Here is a 24,142-nt window from a genome sequence, read left to right as displayed (position 1 = left end):
CGGACCAATTGGTCGCTCACCGGGTAGATACCGGAACACATCCCCCCATCAAGCAATCCGCCTATCGGGTCTCTCCGGAGGTGCAGGCGGACATGCAGCGAGAGGTGGGGGAAATGCTAGAACTGGGGGTCGTTTAGCGGTCCTGTAGTCCATGGGCGGCACCCGTTGTGTTGGTACCCAAGAAAGACAGGACGATGCGGTTCTGCGTGGACTACCGGAAGTTGAACGCTGTAACCACTACAGACGCCTACCCCATGCCTCGCATCGATGAGATGCTAGATAAGCTGGCGGCTGCCAGCTATCTATCAATCATGGATCTGAGCCGGGGGTACTGGCAGATCCCTCTTGCCCCGGACGCGCAGCAGAAGTCGGCCTTTATCACTCCCTTCGGGCTCTTCGAATTTACGACGATGCCCTTTGGAATGAAAAACACGCCTGCCACGTTCCAGCGGGCTATGAACGACCTGCTGGAGGAAATGCAACCGTTCGCTGCAGCATATTTGGACGATATTGCGGTGTTTAGCCCCACCTGGGAAGAACACCTCAAACATCTGTCCCAGGTACTGCAACGGCTGGCTGCAGACAATTTGACAGTTAAGCCAAGTAAGTGTCAGATCGGCATGATGGAAGTCCAGTATTTAGGGCACCGAGTGGGAGGGAACACCCTGAAACCGGACACGGGAAAGGTTGACGCCATCTTAGCGTGGCCTATCACCAAGCGACAGGTTCAGGCATTCCTGGGGACCGCGGGCTACTATAGGAAGTTTGTACCGGCCTATAGTGCCATCGTGAAGCCCCTGACGGATGCCACTGGCAAGAAGCACCCGAAAGTGGTTACGTGGATCCCTGAGTGTGAGAACGCCTTCCGGGCCTTGAAGCAGGCGTTAGCTAGCGCCCCTGTGCTTCAAGCCCCAGATTTCAGCCGTCGGTTCATAGTGCAAACCGACGCATCAGATTACGGTCTCGGCGCTGTCTTAAGCCAGGTGGATGGAAAAGGGGACGAGCATCCTCTTCTGTACCTGAGCCGGAAACTTCTTCCCCGAGAAGTCTCCTACTCAACTACAGAAAAGGAGTGTCTGGCGATTGTGTGGGCCCTACAGAAGCTTCAATCCTATCTGTACGGCCGCTCCTTCACAATCATTACGGACCATAATCCTCTCAGTTGGCTGAACCGCACTGCAGGGTCCAACGGGAAGCTCCTACGTTGGAGCTTGTCGCTGCAGCAGTACGATTTTACCATCCAGCACAGGGCAGGCAGCAGACATCAAAATGCAGATGGCTTATCCCGATGCAATGGCGATCCAGACCGATCAGCGCAGGTTAGCGGCGACGCCACCCGTCTTGTGGACGGATGTCAAGCCGCAGACGCAGGGGGAGGTGTCACGTATGATCCGCGAGAATATTGAACTGTCCTCCCAATATTATCAATATTACTCTCCCTTATTGATCAGTAGATCTATTTAACAGTATTTATTTCCCTAGGCCCCAGAACCTACAATTTGATTACTCAGAGCGTCTCCTCCTGTGTACCGAGAGAACAAAATAGTCCTTTTGTTCAAGTCAGTCAATAGATGCCCAGCAGATAACGCAATTACAGCTGTCTTCCTTAGGTTGACAAAAGAACTTCTCTTTCTGCAGAGATATCACAGCTAGGTGTGAAGACTACACCTGGGGGGAGCCATTTGGTGTCGCTGCCATAAGGGGCTTGTAAGCTAGCTTGATTCAGACAGGCCGGCACCAAGGTTCCCAGATTGACACATGAATCTGAGATATGATTTTTACCTTTTTAAGAGAGACCATGCATCTTACGGACGTAAAAATTACATCATCGTGTCACTCAGAATTCACTGGACATGTACATATGACAAACATAACTCTAGGAGGTGCCCAGGTAAAGTTATGGTGTTACCCCATCATAGAACCAGTTATAATAGTCATATTTGGTATCCCTGGACTCCATATTTTGTGGGGAATGTGAATATGTGCTTGTTACTTGTGTACAGCGGAGACATCCCGCGATATGGCACATGCCATATTTCAGAACTGACATTCACCTCAGGAATACAGCCTGCCCAGCAGGCGGACTCTCAATTCCCCGCCTTGATTCTGGGACCCTTTATAACAAAGACCTAGAATCTGCTAAAGGAGTTCTCCACTTTTAACAACACCTGAAGAGGGCCTCAGCCAGAGAACCTGTGGGCTGTAGGCATATTACACTGGACAAAGGCTTCTTGGACTTTATCCCTGCAACGGACTATTTCACCAACGGACATCTTTTCTGCGGAAACTAAGTATTTTCTTTCTTTTCTCCCTTTTGTTTATTGGACTATACTTTCCTTGATTATTGTGTTAATAATTACTGTGCATCGTGATAATTTGTATTGTATATAGATATATAATAAATGACCTCCAAGTCATTTCTCTAGCCATATGCCTGTTTTCAAACACTGCAAAAACTTACCCTAGCCTCTCCGAAGAGAAAGCTACTCGGTTCTGTTATCTAGATAGTGGGTTCCTTGCTCCCATAAATTGCAAGGTGGTGGCAGTTAAACTACCCTGTGTGTGGTTCCGGTCCGGTTGCTCACACGCCTACTTGCGGTCAATCGGCGGTCCACTCCCTGCGCTTTCAGCGTAACGACTGTACGGACTCAAGTTAGACTGTCGGTGTGCTGAAAGTGGCTGGGAGGCCTGTTTGCGGATTGACCACTAGGGGCGCTGTGACGGTTTCGTGACATATTGTGGCCGCGGCGGTCGCAGTTCGTCACATATTGGTGGCAGCGGTGGGATTCTTTTTTGCATGTGTTTAGAACATCTGAACAGAGATTAACTAATTTACCTCTGTCAGAACCAAACCAATTTGGTGGTGGTGTGGCTGAGTGCAATACATTTATCTGTGTGTACAGAGAGACTGTGTAGTCCAGTACCCTCCCCGAAATCTTGTTTTCTTTATCTTTCTTTTATTTGGCGTGAAAATGTCACCTTCTGGAGTGGCCCAGTCAGAGTCCTGACCTCAACCCGATTGAGATGCTGTGGCATAGTAACATAGTAACATAGTACATAAGGCCGAAAAAAGACATTTGTCCATCCAGTTCGGCCCGTTATTCTGCAAGTTGATCCAGAGGAAGGCAAAAAAAAAAACAGTGAGGTAGAAGCCAATTTTCCCCACTTTAGGGGAATAAAAAATTCCTTCCCGACTCCAATCAGGCAATCAGAATAACTCCCTGGATCAACGACCCCTCTCTAGTAGCTATAGCCTATAATATTATTACACTCCAGAAATACATCCAGGCCCCTCTTGAATTCCTTTATTGTGCTCACCATCACCACCTCCTCAGGCAGAGAGTCCCATAGTCTCACTGCTTTTACCGTAAAGAATCCTTTTCAATGTTTGTGTACAAACCTTCTTTCCTCCAGACGCAGAGGATGTCCCCTCGTCACAGTCACAGTCCTGGGGATAAATAGATGATGGGAGAGATCTCTGTACTGACCCCTAATATATTTATACATAGTAATTAGATCTCCCCTCAGTCGTCTTTTTTCTAAAGTGAATAACCCTAATTTTGATAATCTTTCAGGGTACTGTAGTTGCCCCATTCCAGTTATTACTTTAGTTGCCCTCCTCGGGACCCTTTCTAGCTCTGCTATGTCTGCCTTGTTCGCAAGAGCCCAGAACTGTACACAGTACTCCATGTGTGGTCTGACTAGCGATTTGTTAAAGTGGTTCTTATCACGGGCATCTATGCCCCTTTTGATGCAACCCATTATCTTATTGGCCTTGGCAGCAGCTGCCTGACACTGGTTTTTGCAGCTTAGTTTGCTGTTTATTAAAATCCCTAGATCCTTTTCCATGTCAGTGTTACCGAGCGATTCACACTAGACATCCCAAGAATATTGCTGGTTCAACCAGTTATTAAATCCAAGGGTTCACATACTTTTTCCACCTGCACTGTGAATGTTTACATGGTGTGTATTCTTTGTGTGTTATTAGTTTAAGCAGACTGTGATTGTCTATTGTTGTGACTTAGATGAAGATCAGATCACATTTTATGACCAATTTGTGCAGAAATCCATATCATTCCAAAGGGTTCACATACTTTTTCTTGCAACTGTATAGGCCCTTGTATTAATCGCCAATTGGAGGAGTCCATGTATGACCCTCCCCTCAACTAAGGGTATAGAATGCTTGTAACTTCATAATAAAGTTAAGCTTTGACCTGATACAGTGTCAGTGTAGTACTTCCGTGTACGTATTACATATAACCTAATTTGGAGCAGGTGAACAAAACTAAGCTCTGCTTGTGAGCATCAATATCACTGGCTAGATTCATTTTTCCATCACATTATACACTGCTTGTTTTCATGGTTATGACCACTCTGCAATCCATCAGCGGTGACAGTGCTTGCACACCAAAGGAAAATGAACCGGCCTCTTTGGTGGCCAGGACTGTGGGAGCACGCATAGGAAGGTGCTTTTTTCTATAGCATGCAAGCACAGTCACCACTGCTGAATTGCAAGGTGGTCATAACCATGAAAATGAGCAGTGCATAATGTGTTGGAAAAATGAATCTAGCCAGTAAAGGAATCAATATGGACACAATACATTAGTAAGTGTCCTGTATTAACGTTGTATACATGATAAATGCCATTTGCTGAAGTGGACAACCCTTTTAAATGACATCAAATTATCTGATGTCATGAATCATGACAAGCTCCATGACAAGGAAAATACTGTTTGCCTGGTGACCTTTGCTAATAACATTGAGCGTGCCATCAGCGTATACACAAGACAGACATATATTACTGCAATTTCTCTACCACTTATAGTTAAATAGTTTTTTCAATGCTGCAGTAAATCAAACCTGTTAGACTGGAAATCACATGTAGTAGGCCAGTTTAACATGAGCGTGTTCGGTCTGGGAAACACGGTCCTTCTAACCCAAACTGAAAGCATCATTATTTAAGTGGTAGACTGTAGAGAAAAAGATATGGGTCGCACACCCACGTCATGCATTTACCTATTGTTTCTCAGCATCATTTGTTAAGATCTCTATTGAGGCACTTAAGTATACATTTTGATCAAAATGCGTAGCTTCTTACTTGGCGTAGTGCCACATGGCAACCACTGAAACACCTGCAGCTGATGAGACCCAGCAGCCCAACAAAACAACTGCTATCAGACTAAGCCCCCATGGCACTGGACCCCACCAGCCCACAGGCAGAGCAGCAAAAGCCACCATACAGCACTAAATCATGTGACCGTATGAATGAGTCTGCATCTGTTCATTTCAATGGGACCACAAAAGATGTGAACAGCACACCGTGTGCTGTCTGCCTCCGTAGTTCTTTAAGAGGGGGACCCGAGGGAGTCCGTTGAGATACAGTGAACCACACAAAAATGAATGCACGGACAGTGAGCTGTGTGAACCAAAATAAATTTACTGACTCTAGAGGAGAAAACTATATACAATATAACGTACACCATGATCCAGCCAGACCACACAGAGTGAGGTGCGCTCCGGTGTACTGAAGTGGTGGCACAATATTGTCTAAAGTGGGACCCCCAGCTAGGAATTCTCTAATTTAGGTACTGTACCTTTAAGGATTTATATTTTGCCTAAATGCCGCTAAATACTGCAGGATCTCCTAACCAAACACGGAGAACCGGAACCACTGGGAATCAACACCAAATTTGGGGTCTGTGTACCTGGGATCCCGGCTGCGCCAAAACTTGTCCTCACCAGGGAGGGACCTGAGCTCAGGAATTAAGTCTCATTCAAAGTGCGCACTAAAGCCTCATGCACACGTCCGTGGAACACAGACTTTGAGATACCGGCCTGGATTCCTGCTGAGTGCAGGAGCGCACGGCGTCATTAGTTGCTATGACGCCGTGCACTTCGCGCTGCTGCTGCTGTACAGTAATACACTCATATAGATAATACGAGTGTATTACTGTACAGCAGCGGGCGCACAGCGTCATAGCAACCAATGACGCCGTGCGCTCCTGCACTCCTCAAGAATCCAGGCCGGTATCTCACGGTCCGTGTTCCACGGACGTGTGCATGAGGCTTAACCAAGTGGACAATATTTCAGGCTGAGATCTCCGGTGCAGGCCTGAATGGCAGCTTGGTTTTCTTGATGGATGATCCAACGCTGGCCTCAGGGCAGGCCTCTGATCTCATCAGCTCCTAATTATAAATGAAGACTACAGATCCTCTTTAGTAGGAAGCAGATCTTCAACAAGCGTCCCTTGCTCACTGTGGATGAAGCCTTGGATCTCTGGCTGATCATAGGACACCTCAGGTAAACAACTTAGCAGACACTTCTGAATCCTGCCACTTCCTCTCCCCAGCCCCTCTAGCTTTTTCCAAGAAGTCAAGCAAGAAAATAACACAATGCACAAAATAAATAAATAGCTACTTTTAAGGCCCCATTCACACGTCCGCAATTCTGTTCCCCATTTTGCGGAATTGCGGACCCATTCATTTCTATGGGGCCGCACAATGTGCTGCCCGGATACAGAATTCCGTTCCCGAAAAAAATAGAGCATGTCCTATTCTTATCCGCAATTGCGGAGAAGAATAGGCATATTCTATTAGTGCCGGCGATGTGCGGTTTTCGTGTTTTGTGGATCCGCAAAACACATTACTGACGTGTGAATGGACCTTTACAGACCATTTCAATAAGAAAGCAAATCCTGTGCAGCTATAAGATTACTTTTCTTTTTATATTAATTCAGTGGGGGGATGTCAGATGTACCTAGTCAGTACACAAATGTGATACCTCTTGGCGCAAACATGACTTCAATGGATGTTTATAAAATCTTTTTTTTATTTAGTAATAAGCGACAATGCGTTTTGGAGTAAGTGTACTCCTTTCTCAAGTCAGTGGGGTCCATGCTAATGCAGATAGCGTGGTTTCTCCCATGTGGATAGTCAAAGCTGTGGGATCCATGCAGATACAGGCAGCGCAGCCAGTAGCTACATGGATCCCACAGCTTTGACTATCCACATGTGAGAATCCACGGATCGCAGCCGGGTCAAACAGTTGTAGCACACTCTGACAGTGATACTTCACACTGTCTGCCTTTCCTCCAGATTGAGACACATCTAAGATCTAGCAGCAGGATTAAATAGGATCCCTGGACATGAGCATGCCTCAAGTCCCGGACTGAAACCTGGGGAACAGGCACCCACCCAACACATTGCCTGTTCCCAGTAAAAGCCCGCCCTGAACTAGCTGAACCAGCTACACTATCTATTTTCTGTGTCCACCAGCTAACTTGGTCACCTGAACTAGGGCTTTTACTCCGCCAAGGCCGGGAACCTTGGAGGCACATTCCTGGTAAGCAAGCGGCTTTAGAATGCTTGCTGCAACATTCTGGGTGACACATATCGCCCCGCATAGATGACTCCTGTCACCACCTCACAGGCCCTATAAGATCTGTGTATGTCGCTGGTTGGAGGACAACCCCTTTAAGGGCTCTTGTACTCAACCATACAGAGTTGTTTTCTGTCTGATTCATATTGAATCCAGTTGAAAAATACTGGCTTTATCTGATGTCATATTATGGACATACTGGGGCACATTTATTAAGACTGGCGTTTTAGACGCTGGTCTTAATAACCCCTATACATGGTGGTGGTGGCTCTGCCAGAGTTAACAAGAGGTGCCGGCTTCTACATAACTTTGGCAGATTCACCGCCACTTCTTAATTTGCACCTTTGCAAATTGCAACACCATAGGGGTCGTATATTTTGCACAATGTATATGTGGATTAAAATACGTGGGGAAGACATGTAGAATGTTCAAGAAGAGAATTTTGGAGCATATTGGCTACATATGTAATAAACGGGATAAACCACTCGTAAGACATATATGGCAGCACCATGCTGGTAATATCAAATCAGTAAATTTTTTCTATGATTGAAACAATCAAACACTCGATTAGAGGTGGTGATCTGGATAAGATCCTAAAACAAAAAGAATCAAGATGGATCTATACTCTTAGTACAGTAGCACCTTTGGGATTAAATGAATGTAATGATTTTGCATGCTTCTCATTATTTACCAGCCAACTAACCTTTTTTTGGAGGGGCCTTATTTTCTTCCATTTTTTTCATCTTTTATTTTTTATTTTTCCTTTAGTAGATAGGGAGTTTCTAGCCACTCCCCATAAAAATGTAATTTTGGCCCCCATCATACAATTAATAACTCCATCATTTTTTATACATATATTTATTTTCTGATTTCTTTCTACCACCAGTTTTATATCTTTGCTTACCCTGAGGATTATGCTGGCTTTTTTTTTATTTTTTTGCCTATTTGTTCCTTTTTGTCCACCCTATTCTTTGTTTACCTTTCGTTTATTCATCTATTTAATAGATCATGTGACTACCTCCTTCATTATCCATTATCTGGATGTGCTGCTCAAGAACCTTTCTGCTGGCCTGTCTGTCACGTGATCGGGTCTCCAAGTCACGTGACCACTGACGTGTTCTTCATGTGACCTGTATCCCGATCACGTGCACATGGCGGTCACGTGACACGCCGCTCTCCCGGGCGGGCGCCATAAATCTAGCGTGCCTCTCATTCTGAGGAGGGACACCATCGTGAACGCCAGGCGTATCTGGGCCCCCACCTCCTTCTGATGAGCTGGCCGCCACACGCTATCCTTGGGCACGCAAGTCATTTATCTATAATGTTATCTATGGACATTGCATGTCCATTTATAAGGCATGTATCTGCTATTCAACCTTTGGATACTATTATCTGCTTCTAATTCCTGAGAACCAAACCCATTTGGATATAAGCATTTTTCAGGAAGGGGGGGGAGAACTATATTTGGCACTATTTATATGTATATCTACATCAAATAGCTGGCATCTATCTGCCTCATTGTATCACAACCGTATTTTGCTGATTGATATTCCACCCAAAGGACAATTATATTGAAAGAATTGGAGACACTTTTATGTATACTCTCCTATCAAGTAAATACAATGTCCCCTGATGAGCCCTGTAATTAAATGGGCGAAACGCATTGGAACAGGGTTATCATTATAAACCATCTAACATATTGAAATTATCTGAAATTTCAATAAGGCATTACTTTGTGATACTGTTTTGTGGTGGACTGTATACTCTTTGAGGTCAAATCCCTGATACGGGATCGCCCCTATCGGGGCGGCCATTCCGTTTTGTAGGCAGGGCGTCAATACATAGGGCAAGACTTAGGGATAGAGACCCACAAAGAAACCGGTCTATACCCATGTATTACTGCCCCCTTCTTTGTTATTTTTTGTTATTCTATGTAAGTGCAATTATTTATCTTTTTTGGATTGGGGGTTATTTTAATTTGATATTGAATAAAGGCTATGTTTTAATGGCGGTCATCTGTGAGTACTTGTATGTTTAGACACCATTTTTTGGACCACACCTTCTGGCAGGTTATTGTCTTAGATGTGAAAATACTTCTGAATGTAAGACAGCCTCCTAGCTGTCTTACATTTAGGCCATTTCTGAACCTAAAACAGGTGTAGAAAATGGTAAATAGTCCTCTTCCCCGCCCATGACCCCTTTTTTAGACCTATATAGCGAAGAAGGACCGGCACTCACTTTCTTGATGATATGAATAGACGTTTATTCAAGGCATGATAGCATCATCAGTGACTAGTTTCGGCTCAAGCCTGACCCTTTTCAAACTGCAAAAAGTTTGCTGTTTGAAAAAGGCTCAGGCTTGACCTGAAACTAGTCACTGATGATGCTATTATGCCTTGAATAAACATCTCTTCATATCATCAAGAAAGTGAGTGCCGGTCCTTCTTTGCTATATACAAGTGCAAACTGCAGTGCCAACCCATCTTCTTCAAATACCCTTTTTTAGACCTGGCGTGAGCAGGGAGAAGTCACAGATTGCGGCACAAAGGATCTTTGTCCTACAATCTGCGCCAGAAATACGCCTAATTTAGGCGTATTTCTGATTGATAAATGACCCCCACTATGTCCCAATAAGCAGTGAAAATCAATTTACAAGGTACTGTGCAGAGGTACTATATGGCTGGAGTTATATCCATCTCCACCTCTGTCTAATCTATATGATCTGTTAAGAACATTTATTTTTAAATATGTGCACTGGCTATTCCTCTTTCACATTTGGACCACTGTATGTTCAACCCAGGGATTTAGGTATCCCGATTAGTTGGGGCTGATCCACCTAAGTGCTTGTTGGGTCTATGTTTATTGATGACATTTCATTTTTTATTGTGCTATAGAATCTAACTGAAAAAATAATAATAGAACCCTTAAAAAAATATACTTTTATTGATATCCTTAAAATGACCCTTATTGGTCAATATAACTAAATAATGAAATAGAGGAAAAAAAACTTATTCAGATACACAATGGGTCCAGAAGTAGGTATATGCGAGGATACCACCATAGGAGGCAAGGTCCTTTCCCTACAAAGGTCCTAATTAGTCCTCAGCCCGGAGGCATCCCCTGATGGTGGAAATCCTCTGTCCCCGTGCCTATCCTAAAACGCCCTAAAAAAAACACAATAAGTACACTGTTACCCCAACGCGTTTCCCCCACAGCATTTGGGTTCACCAGGGGGTACATACACAGGGTAAAGAAAGAACTAATCAAAGGCAGTAACTGTCCCACCCTCCACTTCTCCAAAATTGTGGTGGAAAGGAACAAGTGACGCCTGAAGGTGGGGCTGGTTGATACCTAGATATCCCATGTGGACATATGATCCAATATGCAACGTTTTTGCTGATCCATGACGGATCCAGCGAAAAGGCTGGTGTGAAAGTAGCCTAAAAGTGACGTTTTATTTACTTATTGTTCTTACTTTGAGCAAGTATCTCAGGTGGTATGGCATATTTGTGAACAATTTCTGCATTTTGGTGTGACAACCACCTATTGAAGTTGTGTTTTCTGTATTATATGGCACCACACACTGTGTGCATGAGAACTAAGAAAGTATCAAACCATTAAAACCAATATAAGGACTAAGGCTACTTTCACACTAGCGTTCAGAGCGGATCCGTCTGCATTATATTGTCAAAAAATGTCTAAGTGTGAAATTAGCCTGAACGGATCCGTCCAGACTTTTACATTGAAAGTCAATGGGGACGGATCCGTTTGTAGATTGAGCCATATTGTGTCATCTTCAAACGGATCCGTCCCCATTGACTTACATTGTAAGTCTGGACGGATCCGCTTGCCTCCGCACGGCCAGGCGGACACCTGAACGCTGCAAGCAGCGTTCAGGTGTCCGCTTGCTGAGCGGAGCGGAGGCTGAACGCCGCCAGACTGAGGCATTCTGAGCGGATCCGCATCCAGTCAGAATGCATTAGGGCTGGACGGATGCATTCGGGGCCGCTTGTGAGCCCCTTCAAACGGAGCTCACGGGCGGACAGCCGAACGCTAGTGTGAAAGTAGCCTAAGAAGACATTCATTGATTTACATTTACCATGTATCAATATGCAATGAAGAGAAGAATCTATCGGACAGCTTAGCAAAAAAAAAAAAAATGAATAGACTAGGGGGTAAAATCAAAGCTGTGGAGTCAGAGCCATGGAGCCAGAAAAAGTTTTGGAGTCAGAGTAAGGCCTCTTTCACACGACAGTATGTCCATTTCAGTGTTTTGCGGGCCGTTTTTCACGGATCCGTTGTTCCGTTTTTTGCTTCCGTTGTGGTTCCGTTTCCGTTCCGTTGTTCCGTTCCGTTTTTCCGTATGGCAAATACAGTATACAGTAATTTCATATAAAAAATTGGGCTGGGCATAACTTTTTCAATAGATGGTTCCGCAAAAAACGGAACGGATACGGAAGACATACGGATGCATTTCCGTATGCATTCCGTTTTTTTGCGGACCCATAGACTTTAATGGAGCCACGGAACGTGATTTGCGGCCAAATATAGGACATGTTCTATCTTTAAACGGAACGGAAAAACGGAAATACGGAAACGGAATGCACACGGAGTACATTCCGTTTTTTTTGCGGAACCATTGAAATGAATGGTTCCGTATACGGACCGTATACGGACCGCAAAAAACGGCCCGCAAAACGGAAAAAAAAAACGGTCGTGTGAAAGAGGCCTAAGTGATAAAAAAGAAATCTCAGATCTGGCACACGGATCCGTGTTAATAGCCCCATTGACTATGGGTCACTGTCCTTTCAATTTCAAAAGATAGCACACTGAAGAAAAATATGGTCATGTGCATGAGACCTAAATTTGGTATAAGCAATTATTATACCAAAATGAGCAAAATGAATGAGTCAAAGCGTGGAAACTTAGAGAATTTAAAGTTAGAAGTTTGGCTTACTCCACAGCCCTGGTATTATCCCGTTCATAAAAAGGTTTATATACATCATATACTGAATGATCATCCACAAAGCTATGTATGTATGCCATAATGTATCAGTCATAATGACCAAGGAACGTGTGCCCATGTTCAACTGTTTAAACAGTCAAAGTACTTTGGAAGTGTTTAATTACAGATCTTGTCATAAATATGAACATCCAAGAGTGTCCAGAGATGTAGATCATCAGACTCAAAGCAATTGTTTGATATGTATCACGTTCTATTGTTTTTATTGCACTGTTAGAAATAGGAAAGTAATGTCACATCACATGCAGCTAACTCCTCCCTATTTCCACGCCCAAAACAAAAGAAGAAGAACAAGAACAGTCATTGCTTTCAACTTTTATTAGCTGACTGTCTGTGATCTTCACAAATCAGAAGCAGATGACACTGGAGTGAGGAACATCACTTGTGGTTTGCATACAGGTACGTACCCAGGCTTAGATTTGTCTTCTTCAGGAACATAGCTGGATCCAAGGTAAGATCATAGGCTGGATAAGAAGACACAAACATAGACATTCAACCAATTAGGATACAGCCACACGGCCAGGTTTCTGCATGCTGTTTTTGGAAGCCACATCCAGGAGTGAATTAATAAGAGAAGTTTTCTCAGTCCTTTATACTTTCTCTCCATTTATGATCCACTTCTGTTTTTGACTTTGAAAATTAAATGCAGAAGCCTTACCTTGTGGTTCTATGCTGAAGGAACCCATAAACATAAGTCTAAAGTCGATTAATTAAAATGAATAATTTCAACCAAATTGATTATTCAATACTCAATAGGTTCTGGGGGTTACTATTTTTCCTTGTGGAAAGCACCTAGCAAGTATAAGGAGTCTTGTAGGTCACATAGTGCTCCTATGGGAAAAAGGTATGCACAGTAGCTCTCCAAAAAAAGAAAAAGCTGTGCCTCTGGTGGTGGATATCTATCCTATGAGACAGGGTCAGACATTGATTTATAGGATAGCTACTAGAGATGAGCAAAGCTTTGAAAAATTCGACTCGGCAACTTCACCAAAGTTCGCCAAGAAAGTTGATTCATTCTGAATTAATTTGTCACGATTCGCTATAAACCAAGTATACCCAGGCCACTCTGCCTTAGGGTATGGCCACACGGAGAGGCCATGCTGTGGGCGGGTTGTGGCCATGCTGCGGTAAAGAGCTGCGTGGCCAATTAGCTGCCTTTTATTTAATAATGACTGCACTGTATAGTCCTTCTTCATTGTTAATGGCCACGCAGCACCTTTAAACAGGAGCTATTGCTGGTATGGCGTTTGGCTGGTTAGGTGGGGGACAATATACATATTGTTGTTCTGGCTTGCAATCTCCTGCAGGTTATTTGACAGTAAACACAGAATCAATATTAATCAGCTCTAGCATACCCACTTCTCCAACCCCAGAGCTCTTCCGTCCTACAAGTGGGAGCCTTTCTTCACCATCTGCTTTTCCTCCTTTTCATATCACCTAATATTGATGAGAATATGTTATCAGGAACATCCAGCTCCTCTCTCTGCATTTTGCTGACTTTCCTCTCATGATCTTCCTGTCGACTTTGAAGGATGATTTGGAATAAGTAAAGGCAGCAAAAGATGAGAATGGTCATTATTAAGACGTGCCCCCCCCCCCTAAGGCCTCTTTCCCACGTGACAGATTGGCTCCGGACGAGTTCAGGGTGCGTTCAGTGAAACTCGCACCATTCTGCAAGCTAGTTCAGTCAGTTTTTTCTGCGATTGCATTCAGTTTTTTCCGCGCGGGTGCGTTTTGATGCGTTTTTCACGCGCGTGATAAAAAACTGAATGTTTATAAACATCATCTCTTAGCAACCATCAGTAAAAAATGCATCGCACCCGCACTTGCTTGCAGATGCAATGCATTTTTGACGCAGCTCCATTCACTTCTATGGGGCCGGGGCTGTGTGAAAAACGCTGAATATAGAACATGCTACGATTTTCACGCAACGCACAAGTGATGCGTGAAAAACAACTCTCATGTACACAGACACATTGAAATGAATGGGTCAAGATTCAGTGCGGGTGCCATGAGTTCACGTTACCTAAGGCCCCTTTCACACGGGCGAGTTTTCTGCGTGGGTGCAATGCGTGAGGTGAACGCATTAAACCCGCACTGAATCCGGACCCATTAATTTCTATTGGGCTGTGCACATGAGCAGTGATTTTTACGCATTATTTGTGCATTGCAAGCTCTATTTTGTGCGTTTGTCACGCGACGCAGGCCCCATAGAAGTGAATGGGGCTGTGTGAAAATCGCAAGCATCCGCAAGCAAGTGCGGATGCAGTGCGATTTTCACACACGGTTGCTAGGAGACGATCGGGATGGGGACCCGATCATTATTATTTTCCCTTATAACCATGTTATAACATGGTTATAAGGGAAAATAATAGCATTCTGAATACAGAATGCTAAGTAAAATAGGGCTGGAGGGGTTAAATATTTTTTTATTTAACTCACCTTAATCCACTTGTTCGCGCAGCCGGCATCTCTTCTGTCTTCATCTGTGAGGAAAAGGACCTTTGATGACGTCACTACGCTCATCACATGGTCCATCACATGATCCATCACCATGGTGATGGATCATGTGATGAGCGTAGTGACGTCATCAAAGGTCCTTTTCCTCACAGATGAAGACAAAAGAGATGTCGGATGCGCGAACAAGTGGATTAAGGTGAGTTAAATTTTTTTTTTTTTTTTTTTAACCCCTCCAGCCCTATTGTACTATGCATTCTGTATTCAGAATGCTATTATTTTCCCTTATAAGCATGTTATAAGGGAAAATATTACAATCTACACAACCTTGAACCTTGAAGTTCGGGTCTGGGTACCACAGTCAGTTTTATATAACGTGCGTGCAAAACACATTGCACCCGCGCTATAAAAACTGAACAACGGAACGCAATCGCAGTCGAAACTGACTGCAATTGGGTACCTACTTGCGCGGGTTTGCCGCAACGCATCTAGACCTTATCCGGACACGCTCGTGTGAAAGAGGCCTAAGGGGTGCAGATTGGAAGGTATTGGTTGGCACAATGGCAGTGGAATAATAAAGGCATCCATCTTATTAATTTTGAATTACATATCTTGCAGAATAAGTCTCCCTGCACTTTCCCTCTCCAATATTCTTCTATTAATCGTCTTCAGCAACACTATCCCTAATGTATGAGTACTTGTCACGTCTCTCCTTATGCTCAGCTCACAGGACAATGGTGTAAACTGCACGGGTTGAGGGGTTTTATAGGGCTGTGATATCAAAGGGAATGGCTATCTGCAGACTGGCTGGCTGAACGGCATTATGGGTGATCTTGCATTCCTGGACTTCTCGCTACACTTAGTTTTGCTTTGTAACACATGCAGCCGACATTTAAAAAAAAAACAGATTCATTACCACGAATTTCAGACAGAAATACTTCACTTCATTCAACACTAATAGCTACTTTCAAAATGGTGGCACTAGAGGCACAATATTCTCTTCCTTTTTGAAAGAGAGCCAATTTGCATATCATTCATCAGGTGAAATTGAAAATACTATGCACACCTTCAATAGCAATTCTTTCTTTCAAAGTAAGCCATTTCAAAGTAACAAGGGTTAAAAATCAGTCTGATTGCAAGCTGTCACAGTCTGTTTTCTTTGAATCCTGTCATCTGACGGTTCATGTGTAGTTCTTATTTCTGATCTCTTGACCTCAAAAACACGCATTTAAGCCATATTCTTATCGGTTTGACAAGAGTTGAGCTATACTGAGCAGGGGCATAGCTAAAGGCTCATGGGCCCTGATGCAAGAGTTCAGCTTGGGTCTCTTTCCCTTTGCTTTGTGCAAGGGGCAGGGGAGCACTTAGCCTTTCTGCTGCCTGAGGTAAAAATTTAAACGGCAACCCCCCATGCCAAACTCTTAATTTAACCCCTTTCCTCCAGTCTTACTGTTAAAGATATACTTAGAAAACATTACATACCACGCTACAAAACATACAGGGTTATACAGCAGCACATACCTCTTACATCCAGTGAGGTCTGCTCTCTTTCCTGTCACCCTCAATACTGTGCCCCTGTGCTCCCCAGTACGATATTGCAGAAACAGTCCCCCTGAAAATGCTAGTACCCCTCAATAACAATTTGCTCACAGTGCTCTCAAAATACCCCCTAATGTGTTCCAGTACAAAAATACCCCCTTATAGTGTATGCCAGTACAAAAATACCTCTATAATGTGTACCAGTACAAATACCCCCTTACAATGTGCACCACTGCAAAAAATACCCCCTTACCATTATGATCAGACCCCCATATCAGATCCTCAAATTAGACTGCCATCATACATCCTCAGAACCCCACATCAGATCCTCAGATCAGACCCCCATATCAAATGAGACTTCATCAGACCTTCATGTAATACCCCCCCCCCCCCATTTCAAACCTCAGATCAGCCCCCCATTAGACTGTTCTGTCAGACCCCCTTCCCTAATATCAAACCTCAGATCCCCATTAGACCTCCATGTCAGAAACCTCCCCCGCCCCCCATTTTAGACCTCAGATCAGATCCCTATTAGACCTGCATGTCAGACATTAGATCAGGACTCCATGTTTGATCCCCTTTAGACCTCCATGTGAGACCCCCATATCAGACCTCAGATCAGGAACCCATGTCAGAGCCCCCCCTATATCAGACCCGCTTTAAATCTCCATGTGAGACCCCCATATCAGACCTGAGATCAGATCCCCTTTAGACCTCCATATCAAACCCCCCATCAGACCTCAGATCATGACTCCATGTCAGACCATCCCCCCATATCATATCTGGGATCAGACCCCTATTAGACCTCCATGCCAGACCCCCCAAGTATCAGACCTCAGATCAGGACTCCATGTTAGACACCCCCCCCATATCAGACCTCAGATCAGAACCCCATCTCAGACCCCCCAAGTATCAGACCTCAGAACGGACTCCATGTCAGATTCCCCACCCCCCATGTCAGACCTTAGATCAGACCCCTATTAGATCTCTCGTGCACCCCCACTCCTCTCTGCGTCCGGCAGTGTCCCCTGCATTCTCAGCTACCTGTACGCAGTCAGGACAGGCAGTGCATGCCCGGAGAAGAACAAGCACAGAGGAGCTTCATTCCTCCTGCAGACTGGACATATTTGAAGCGCTCACTAGTATACGCGCTGTGTATGGTCACCTTAAATGAATAGTCAGGTCAGAACAGTGATTAAAGTAGCTGTCCAATAATAATAATCTTATCAACTATCTACAGGAGGATACACATAGGAGATCGGTATCTGATCAGTAGGGGGGACCCCACTGATCACATGCAGGGCAGACTGGGAACTTAAAGAGGACCTTTTTATGTTTTTGTATTAATTGAGATAAATACATTTACTTGCGGAGTACCCCCGCTGATGCTGCCACCCTGCCTGTTTAAAAAAAATAATAATCGCTCCTACGCCCCGATGTGCCCCCTGGAGAAAGGCATAAGGGACCATCATAGATGGGAGATATGTGTCACTGAGGATCCTGGCCTCGGTGAAGTAGGAGCCAGAAGTGCATATGTCCACAGCAGTTGCTGATGGACACTTTGATAGTTTGCATAGCTGTGAAAAGCTAATCCGGGCCAGCTCTTACTGAGAGCAGCCAAAGTGCAGGGTGGGTGGCTGTTCCCCATGGTCCAGGCCGGGTTTTGACGGGCTTACAAAAAGTCAGCCAGCAGGGTCAGGGGTGATGATTACCTGGCTGATGGTGGAGCTCTGTGTAACTGTGTGTTTTTGGAGCCGAGTGAAAACCAGAGGGTCTCTGCCGAGAGACAAAGGACAAAGCAAGGTTCCCATCCACTCCGTGGGGAGTACGGTACTGTGCCCTAAAACTTGATTGTTCAGATTCAAGACCGAATTGTTTTTCTTTACATGTCAGCTAAAGTAAGCTGATCACTACCGCCTGTTGAATTGTGGTGTGCCAACAATAAAAATATGTAGAAACCACGGCACTCAATATTAGATTATCAAAATTAGTTCATTTATTAATTGTCCATCCCAGGTAGGATCATTTATAATGCAAATGGCCAACAATATCGTTTCGGTCCAGCAGGACCTTGTTCACGGCCTTACTGCCGGTGATCTGGAGGCATCGGGAGGACTCCCGATGCCTCCAGATCACCTGCAGTAAGGCCGTGAACAAGGTCCTGCTGGACCGAAACGATATTGTTGGCCATTTGCATTATAAATGATCCTACCTGGGATGGACAATTAATAAATGAACTAATTTTGATAATTTAATATTGAGTGCCGTGGTTTCTACATATTTTGATTGACCCTTTCCACTGAGCACCAACAGCGACACACAAGGAGTGCCATCCACTATAATTTTTCATTGCCAACAATAAAATACATTTATTACTTTAATTTCCACCACTAAAAGGCTGGTGTGTATTTATCTGAAGGCTACCCTTTGGGAAATCCCTATACCCCCTATATTTTTCCCATTCAGTATGCTAATACTGAGCATCAGTACAGGGAGGAGGAGACGCCAGGGTTTCTGAATGGGCGTCTCCTTTTCCCTGGCTGTGACGTTCTCCACTGTGATTGGATCGCGGCACAGCCAGGGAGAAAGAGACACTCATTGAGAAACCCTGGCATCTCCTCCTCCCTGTACCAATGCTCAGTATTAGCATACTGAGCGTAAAAAATACAGGGGGGCACAGCGGGGCAAAAGGAGTGATATTTAAAAAAATCAGGCAGGATGGCAGCATCAGTAGGGGGTACCCCGCAAGTAAAGGTATTTATCTTAATTAATAAAAAAATATGAAAGATCCTCTTTAAAGTAACTCTGGAAAAAACCTTAAAAGTGACATCCTGACCCCAGCAATACTGTAGTGCAGCACAAAATACTGCCCTAACAGAATCAAATACCACAGTCCAGCATAAAATCCTCAGCCTGTGACATCATATCCATTGGTTACATGGTCTTCCTGCAGCTCAGTCCCATTCAAGGGAATGGTATTGAGCTGCAGTGCACATGACGAAGATATTGGCCATCATGCTCGCTACCCTGACCCACTGCCATGTTCCAAATAACGACACAAACACCCGGTTGGATTGAATCGGCCACAGCAGCCGTTTTATTATTATATATGTAAATTTCCCAATAAATTATCTGTACATATGACACCACACCCCCCCAACATATGTATAACATATAATAACGACGAGGGAGGTCCTCAAAGCCCCAACTGTTTTGGTAAATCCTTCTCCACGGGGTACTCCATCTTGCCCCCAGCCGATGAGCGCCAGCTCGGAGGCACCACTGATGGACCTAAAAACCTGCCCCGAAAATACAACCATGGGAGTCCAGCCCCAACCATGGAGCCCTTCCATCCTCCAGAACCTGATATTCCACCAACTCCAAGGACCTCCCGCCACCAGAATGTGCAGGCTTGAGCCCTTATGACTGCGCGTCCCTCCACACTCCCAAAGCCGTTTCTATGCCCCCATGCAATCCAAGACACCATAGATCTATGCCGACTGCATTAAGATGGACCCCATCGCTAAGCCAAAAAGCCCCTGACCCTTGCTCCAAATCAGCATGCCTAACTGCGACAGCCCCATTTTGTGCCATGAACCTTCCCACCGCCCAATTCACCTTGATCCAAGCTTTGTTCACATGATCTGCTGACCGTGCCCCCCGTCACACATGCCTGTAAACGACTCGCCATAATAAAAAATGTTCAGGTTACTCTTGAACCATAGACATCAGTGGAAAGAGGTTGCCATTATTCTCATTTATTGGGGGGCAAATAATCAAAGCTGATTTAATCATGATTTTTATGTGTTCTTAGTCCTAACAATTATTTTTGGTTGTATTTCAGTTGCCAGATATTAAAGAACAATGATGTGGGTTCCCTGTATCACATTCCTTCTGTTGACCCTGTCCACCATTTGTTTTGGAGACAATCCCGGGGCCACGATTCAAATCACAGACTATGGCCTAAAAGGTGGTACGTATCAAACTTCTGATGTGTCTATATTGTAGTTATCCAGTGCAGAATCAAGTTTTTCCTGAGCTAAATGGCTCATATCTATAAGGATTTGAACTTACTGTAGAAACTAACTATGGTAGAGACATCACACAGAAACTGTGCTTGGCTTCGAGACCCAAGTGATCGGATACAACATTGTGGTCACCATTAGAATGTGATGGCCTGTCCGTCTGTGTATCCACGTGAGACATAGTATGTCTGCGCCTCCCATTAAAACAAACTGGTACAGGTTCAGATATACGAATATTTAGAGAGGGCTCACCTGTATAATCAAAAAATGGTATGGGTGCTCCTACAGAGAGGATTCACCCGATCCTCTAAAAATATTGGAAAACAAGGGGAAAAGTAGTAGGGCACACCACTATTCGGTTCCACACGGATAGTTAATATAATATTTATTGGTAATATACACTATTAAATAAACATACTTAAAATACACAAGCTAAAATCAATAAAAATGTTAAATACAATAGTATCAATGCTGTATTTTGACCAAAGTTTGTTGTATGGTAAAAAAGTGTCTTTCCAAACGGGTTATTTAACCCGATCAATACCCCAATAGGTAAGGTCGCAATAGTAAAGGTGAACTTGATATTTGGATACAGTTTTTGAATAGTCACTTGTATCTGTGCGACTTAGTAGTCGTAACACTTGTATTATCGCTACAATGTTGTTGCTTGTTATTAGGAATAAGCCGGAGCTGTTTTACTCACAGTTATATATGAAGTGATGCCAGCTTTTGTTGCATCACTGGTGGCGTCCCACGTGTGATGAAATTCTTTACAGGCAGCGATACGGTATGTGGAGATTTGATTCCAACTAAGTTCAGTGCGGATTCGGGATCCTCAGTGATTATGTACAGCCGTACTGTATTGGGAGTCGATCGGTAATATATTCCTTCTGCGTCTTTAGTGGATATCTCGCAGGGATAAACTTTACCAGAAGAGTCGACTTTCCAGGGAGGCAGATATCCGGCTGGTTTTTGCTTTTATAAGCCAAAATTCACTGATCCCTTGCGTCTTTCTTTCTTTTTAAGCGCTTATTGATCCTCCGGTATTGTGCTTCATTTCATGGGGTAACTACCCCTCGCCCCTAATGTTTTAGAGAGTCGGCTCACCAGCAGACCCTCAACCATAATTTTTTCGATAATCAGCTCAGCAGCAGGCCTTCAACCATAATTTTTTCAATGGTCAGCTCAGCAGCAGGCACTCGCCCCTAATGTTTTAGAGAGTCAGCTCAGCAGAAGACCCTCACCCCTAATGTTTTAGATGGTCAGCTCAGCAGCAGGCCCTCGCTCAAATTTTTTTAGTTAGTCAGCTCGGCAGCAGGCCCTCACCCATAATGTTTTAGATGGTTAGCTCAGCAACAGGCCCTCGCCCATACTTTTTTCCATGGTCAGATCAAGCAGCAGGCTCTCGCCCTTAATTTTTCCTCTAAAATCAATTTTATCTTCGGTTTTGTGCGCATTATTGCCAGTCTGTAAAATTGGCGTACTACTCTGACAACATCGTTCCCAGCAGCAACCTGGGAGTCCAAGATGCATCCAGACATCCTCCCCATGCTGTTCCCAAACCAGTTCCATCAATTTCTGACCTTTTCATGTGAACCAGACACCCTCCCCACTTCAGAGCAGGGGGTGACTGGTTTCTCCCATTGACTTCCATTGTGCTCGAGCACCCGAGCACTTTTGTGCTCAATCAACACTAGTCACCAGAACTAATGGGCACACCTGTCCATTTGCTGTCTGAAGGGAATTTCATTGCTTACTAGGCACAATTCCATACTCTGTAATAGTGCTTGTGCCTGGTATTGCAGCTCAGTCTCATGCACTTAATTTGGACAAATTCTCAGTAAAACTGCAATACCAGGCACAACTAAGAGTTCAGAGCCTTGCCTGGTAAATAATGAAGAGGGTGCACCACTGTCCCTTCTAAAAACTGACTGGCAGGGGTTCTGAGAATATGAGCCCCACTGAACTAATATTGATAGCCATCCTAAGACTAGGCCATCAATTTTAAGGAATGTATGATAATTATTTTACACAAGCATGCACCACTATGACAGGTATAAAGAACAAAGCAACACCAATCCTGTTGGGCTACTTTCACATTTCCAGTAAAGATATCCAGCAGGCTGTTCCAGCAGAGGCTGTGTAGCCAGATAGGGCAGTGCACCGCCGAAGGCCACTGAGATGCACTGGTTTTTGTCTAGCTGAAGCCCGGCACTCATATCGGAAACCAGCCGAATTCCCACCAGATCTCATTATAGCCAACTGCAGTATGCGGCTAGGCCATGTCCAGTGAACTCCAGGGGGATACATATATCATGAGGGGGAAATTTTAAGTCAGTTATGCTTGAGTCTGTGTTGGAGTACTTTATATCCCATTTATCAAATGTCTCATGCTACTTGATAAATTTGGCTTATCCCTAGATCTAAATTTGGAGTGAAACTCATTAACAAAGCTTACCACCCCTACTTTTCCACCCACATTGCAAAATTGGAGTGAGTGGTGTAAAAATGTAAATAGTCGCAAAAGCCCTTTTTTTCAACTTTTTGACGCTAGAAATCTGGAGCGAAGGTATGATAAATCGGGGGCCAGGTGTCTGTTCCTCGGCCAGAATAACCTGTCAGATATCTTAAGAGCAGATGTGAAATTATGTTTATTGTGCACATACTGTATATTGGAGTTGCTCCAAAGCAGTTCTCTATGTGCCAACATATTCTGCAAGAACCTGTCCTTAATGGGGCACAAAATCTAATTTCACTAATAACTTATCAATATTACCTATGAAATATGGAAGCAGGGCTCCCAGAGGAAGGCCTCACAAACAATATGCAAATGTTCTTGCACTACAAATATACACCAACATACAGATGTGTCCTTCCTTACCTTTTTTCTTGGCTTGAGATATCACAAGATGATGTGGAGCGAAATGAATGTCTTAAAAAATACTCTGTTGATGTTCATCTGTGGCCACCTTGTGGTTGCGATGTAAATTGCAGCCTGCAAAGTGTTTAGCTAGCCTGTTGCTATATTACTGTATATTGAATTTGTATAGTGAGAAATTAGAATCCTTAACAAAATTATTATAAAGGTAATAGAGGACACATCTGTAAATGTTCTTAAGTTGAATAAATACTGGCAATGTTCAACTTTTATTTTTTAAATGCACTCACCTTCTTTATTTTTTTATTTTATTTTTTATTTTTTCTACAGGAGTGCAATATCTAGTGAATACATTGATGCCAAATAATACAGAATACCAGCTACCAAATGTGACCGGAACGGAAAACATAGGAAACGAGGACATGAAATATGAGTTCACACGGTGAGTAACTGTAGCTGTCAAGGTTACTGTTTACATATAAGGAACAGCATTAATGTGGTTGCATTAGACAGATATCCCCCAATGCAAGGCTTGCCAGGTATATGACTGTTATTGTACGATTAAGAGAATGTAATAAGCAACTTGCCCTATTTCAAACGCCACGCATAAAAGATGTATTGTCACTTGAGATCAGCAGTGGAAGGCTTATGTATAGTTACACAGAGAAGTGCTTGAACATCACCATCGCATGCTGTCCACGACCGTACAATAGCCATTGTTAGGCCTCTTTTACACGGGCGAGATTTCTGCGCGGCTGCAATGCATGAGGTGAACGCATTGCATCTGCACTGAATCCGGACCCATTCATTTCTATGGGGCTGTGCACATGAGCAGTGATTTT

At 44.0% G+C, this 24,142-nt stretch overlaps 1 protein-coding gene across 1 annotated transcript in view; it reads left to right on the top strand.

Annotated features, from left to right (window-relative positions):
• Nucleotides 1–12,675: 12,675 nt before the first annotated feature.
• The window catches only part of LOC122941568 (BPI fold-containing family C protein-like), a 34,158-nt gene continuing 22,691 nt past the window's right edge, over nt 12,676–24,142 (top strand). The window contains exons 1-3 of the mRNA XM_044298900.1: nt 12,676–12,800; nt 20,242–20,370; nt 23,631–23,742. Of these exons, the coding sequence (XP_044154835.1) occupies nt 20,262–20,370; nt 23,631–23,742 (221 nt within the window). The 5' untranslated portion in view covers nt 12,676–12,800; nt 20,242–20,261. The remainder of the gene's footprint in view (nt 12,801–20,241; nt 20,371–23,630; nt 23,743–24,142) is intronic.

The sequence above is a fragment of the Bufo gargarizans genome, chromosome 6 (genome assembly GCF_014858855.1).
Source record: "Bufo gargarizans isolate SCDJY-AF-19 chromosome 6, ASM1485885v1, whole genome shotgun sequence".
Taxonomy (NCBI): Eukaryota; Metazoa; Chordata; class Amphibia; order Anura; family Bufonidae; genus Bufo; species Bufo gargarizans.
This window is presented reverse-complemented; position numbering and strand designations above follow the sequence as displayed.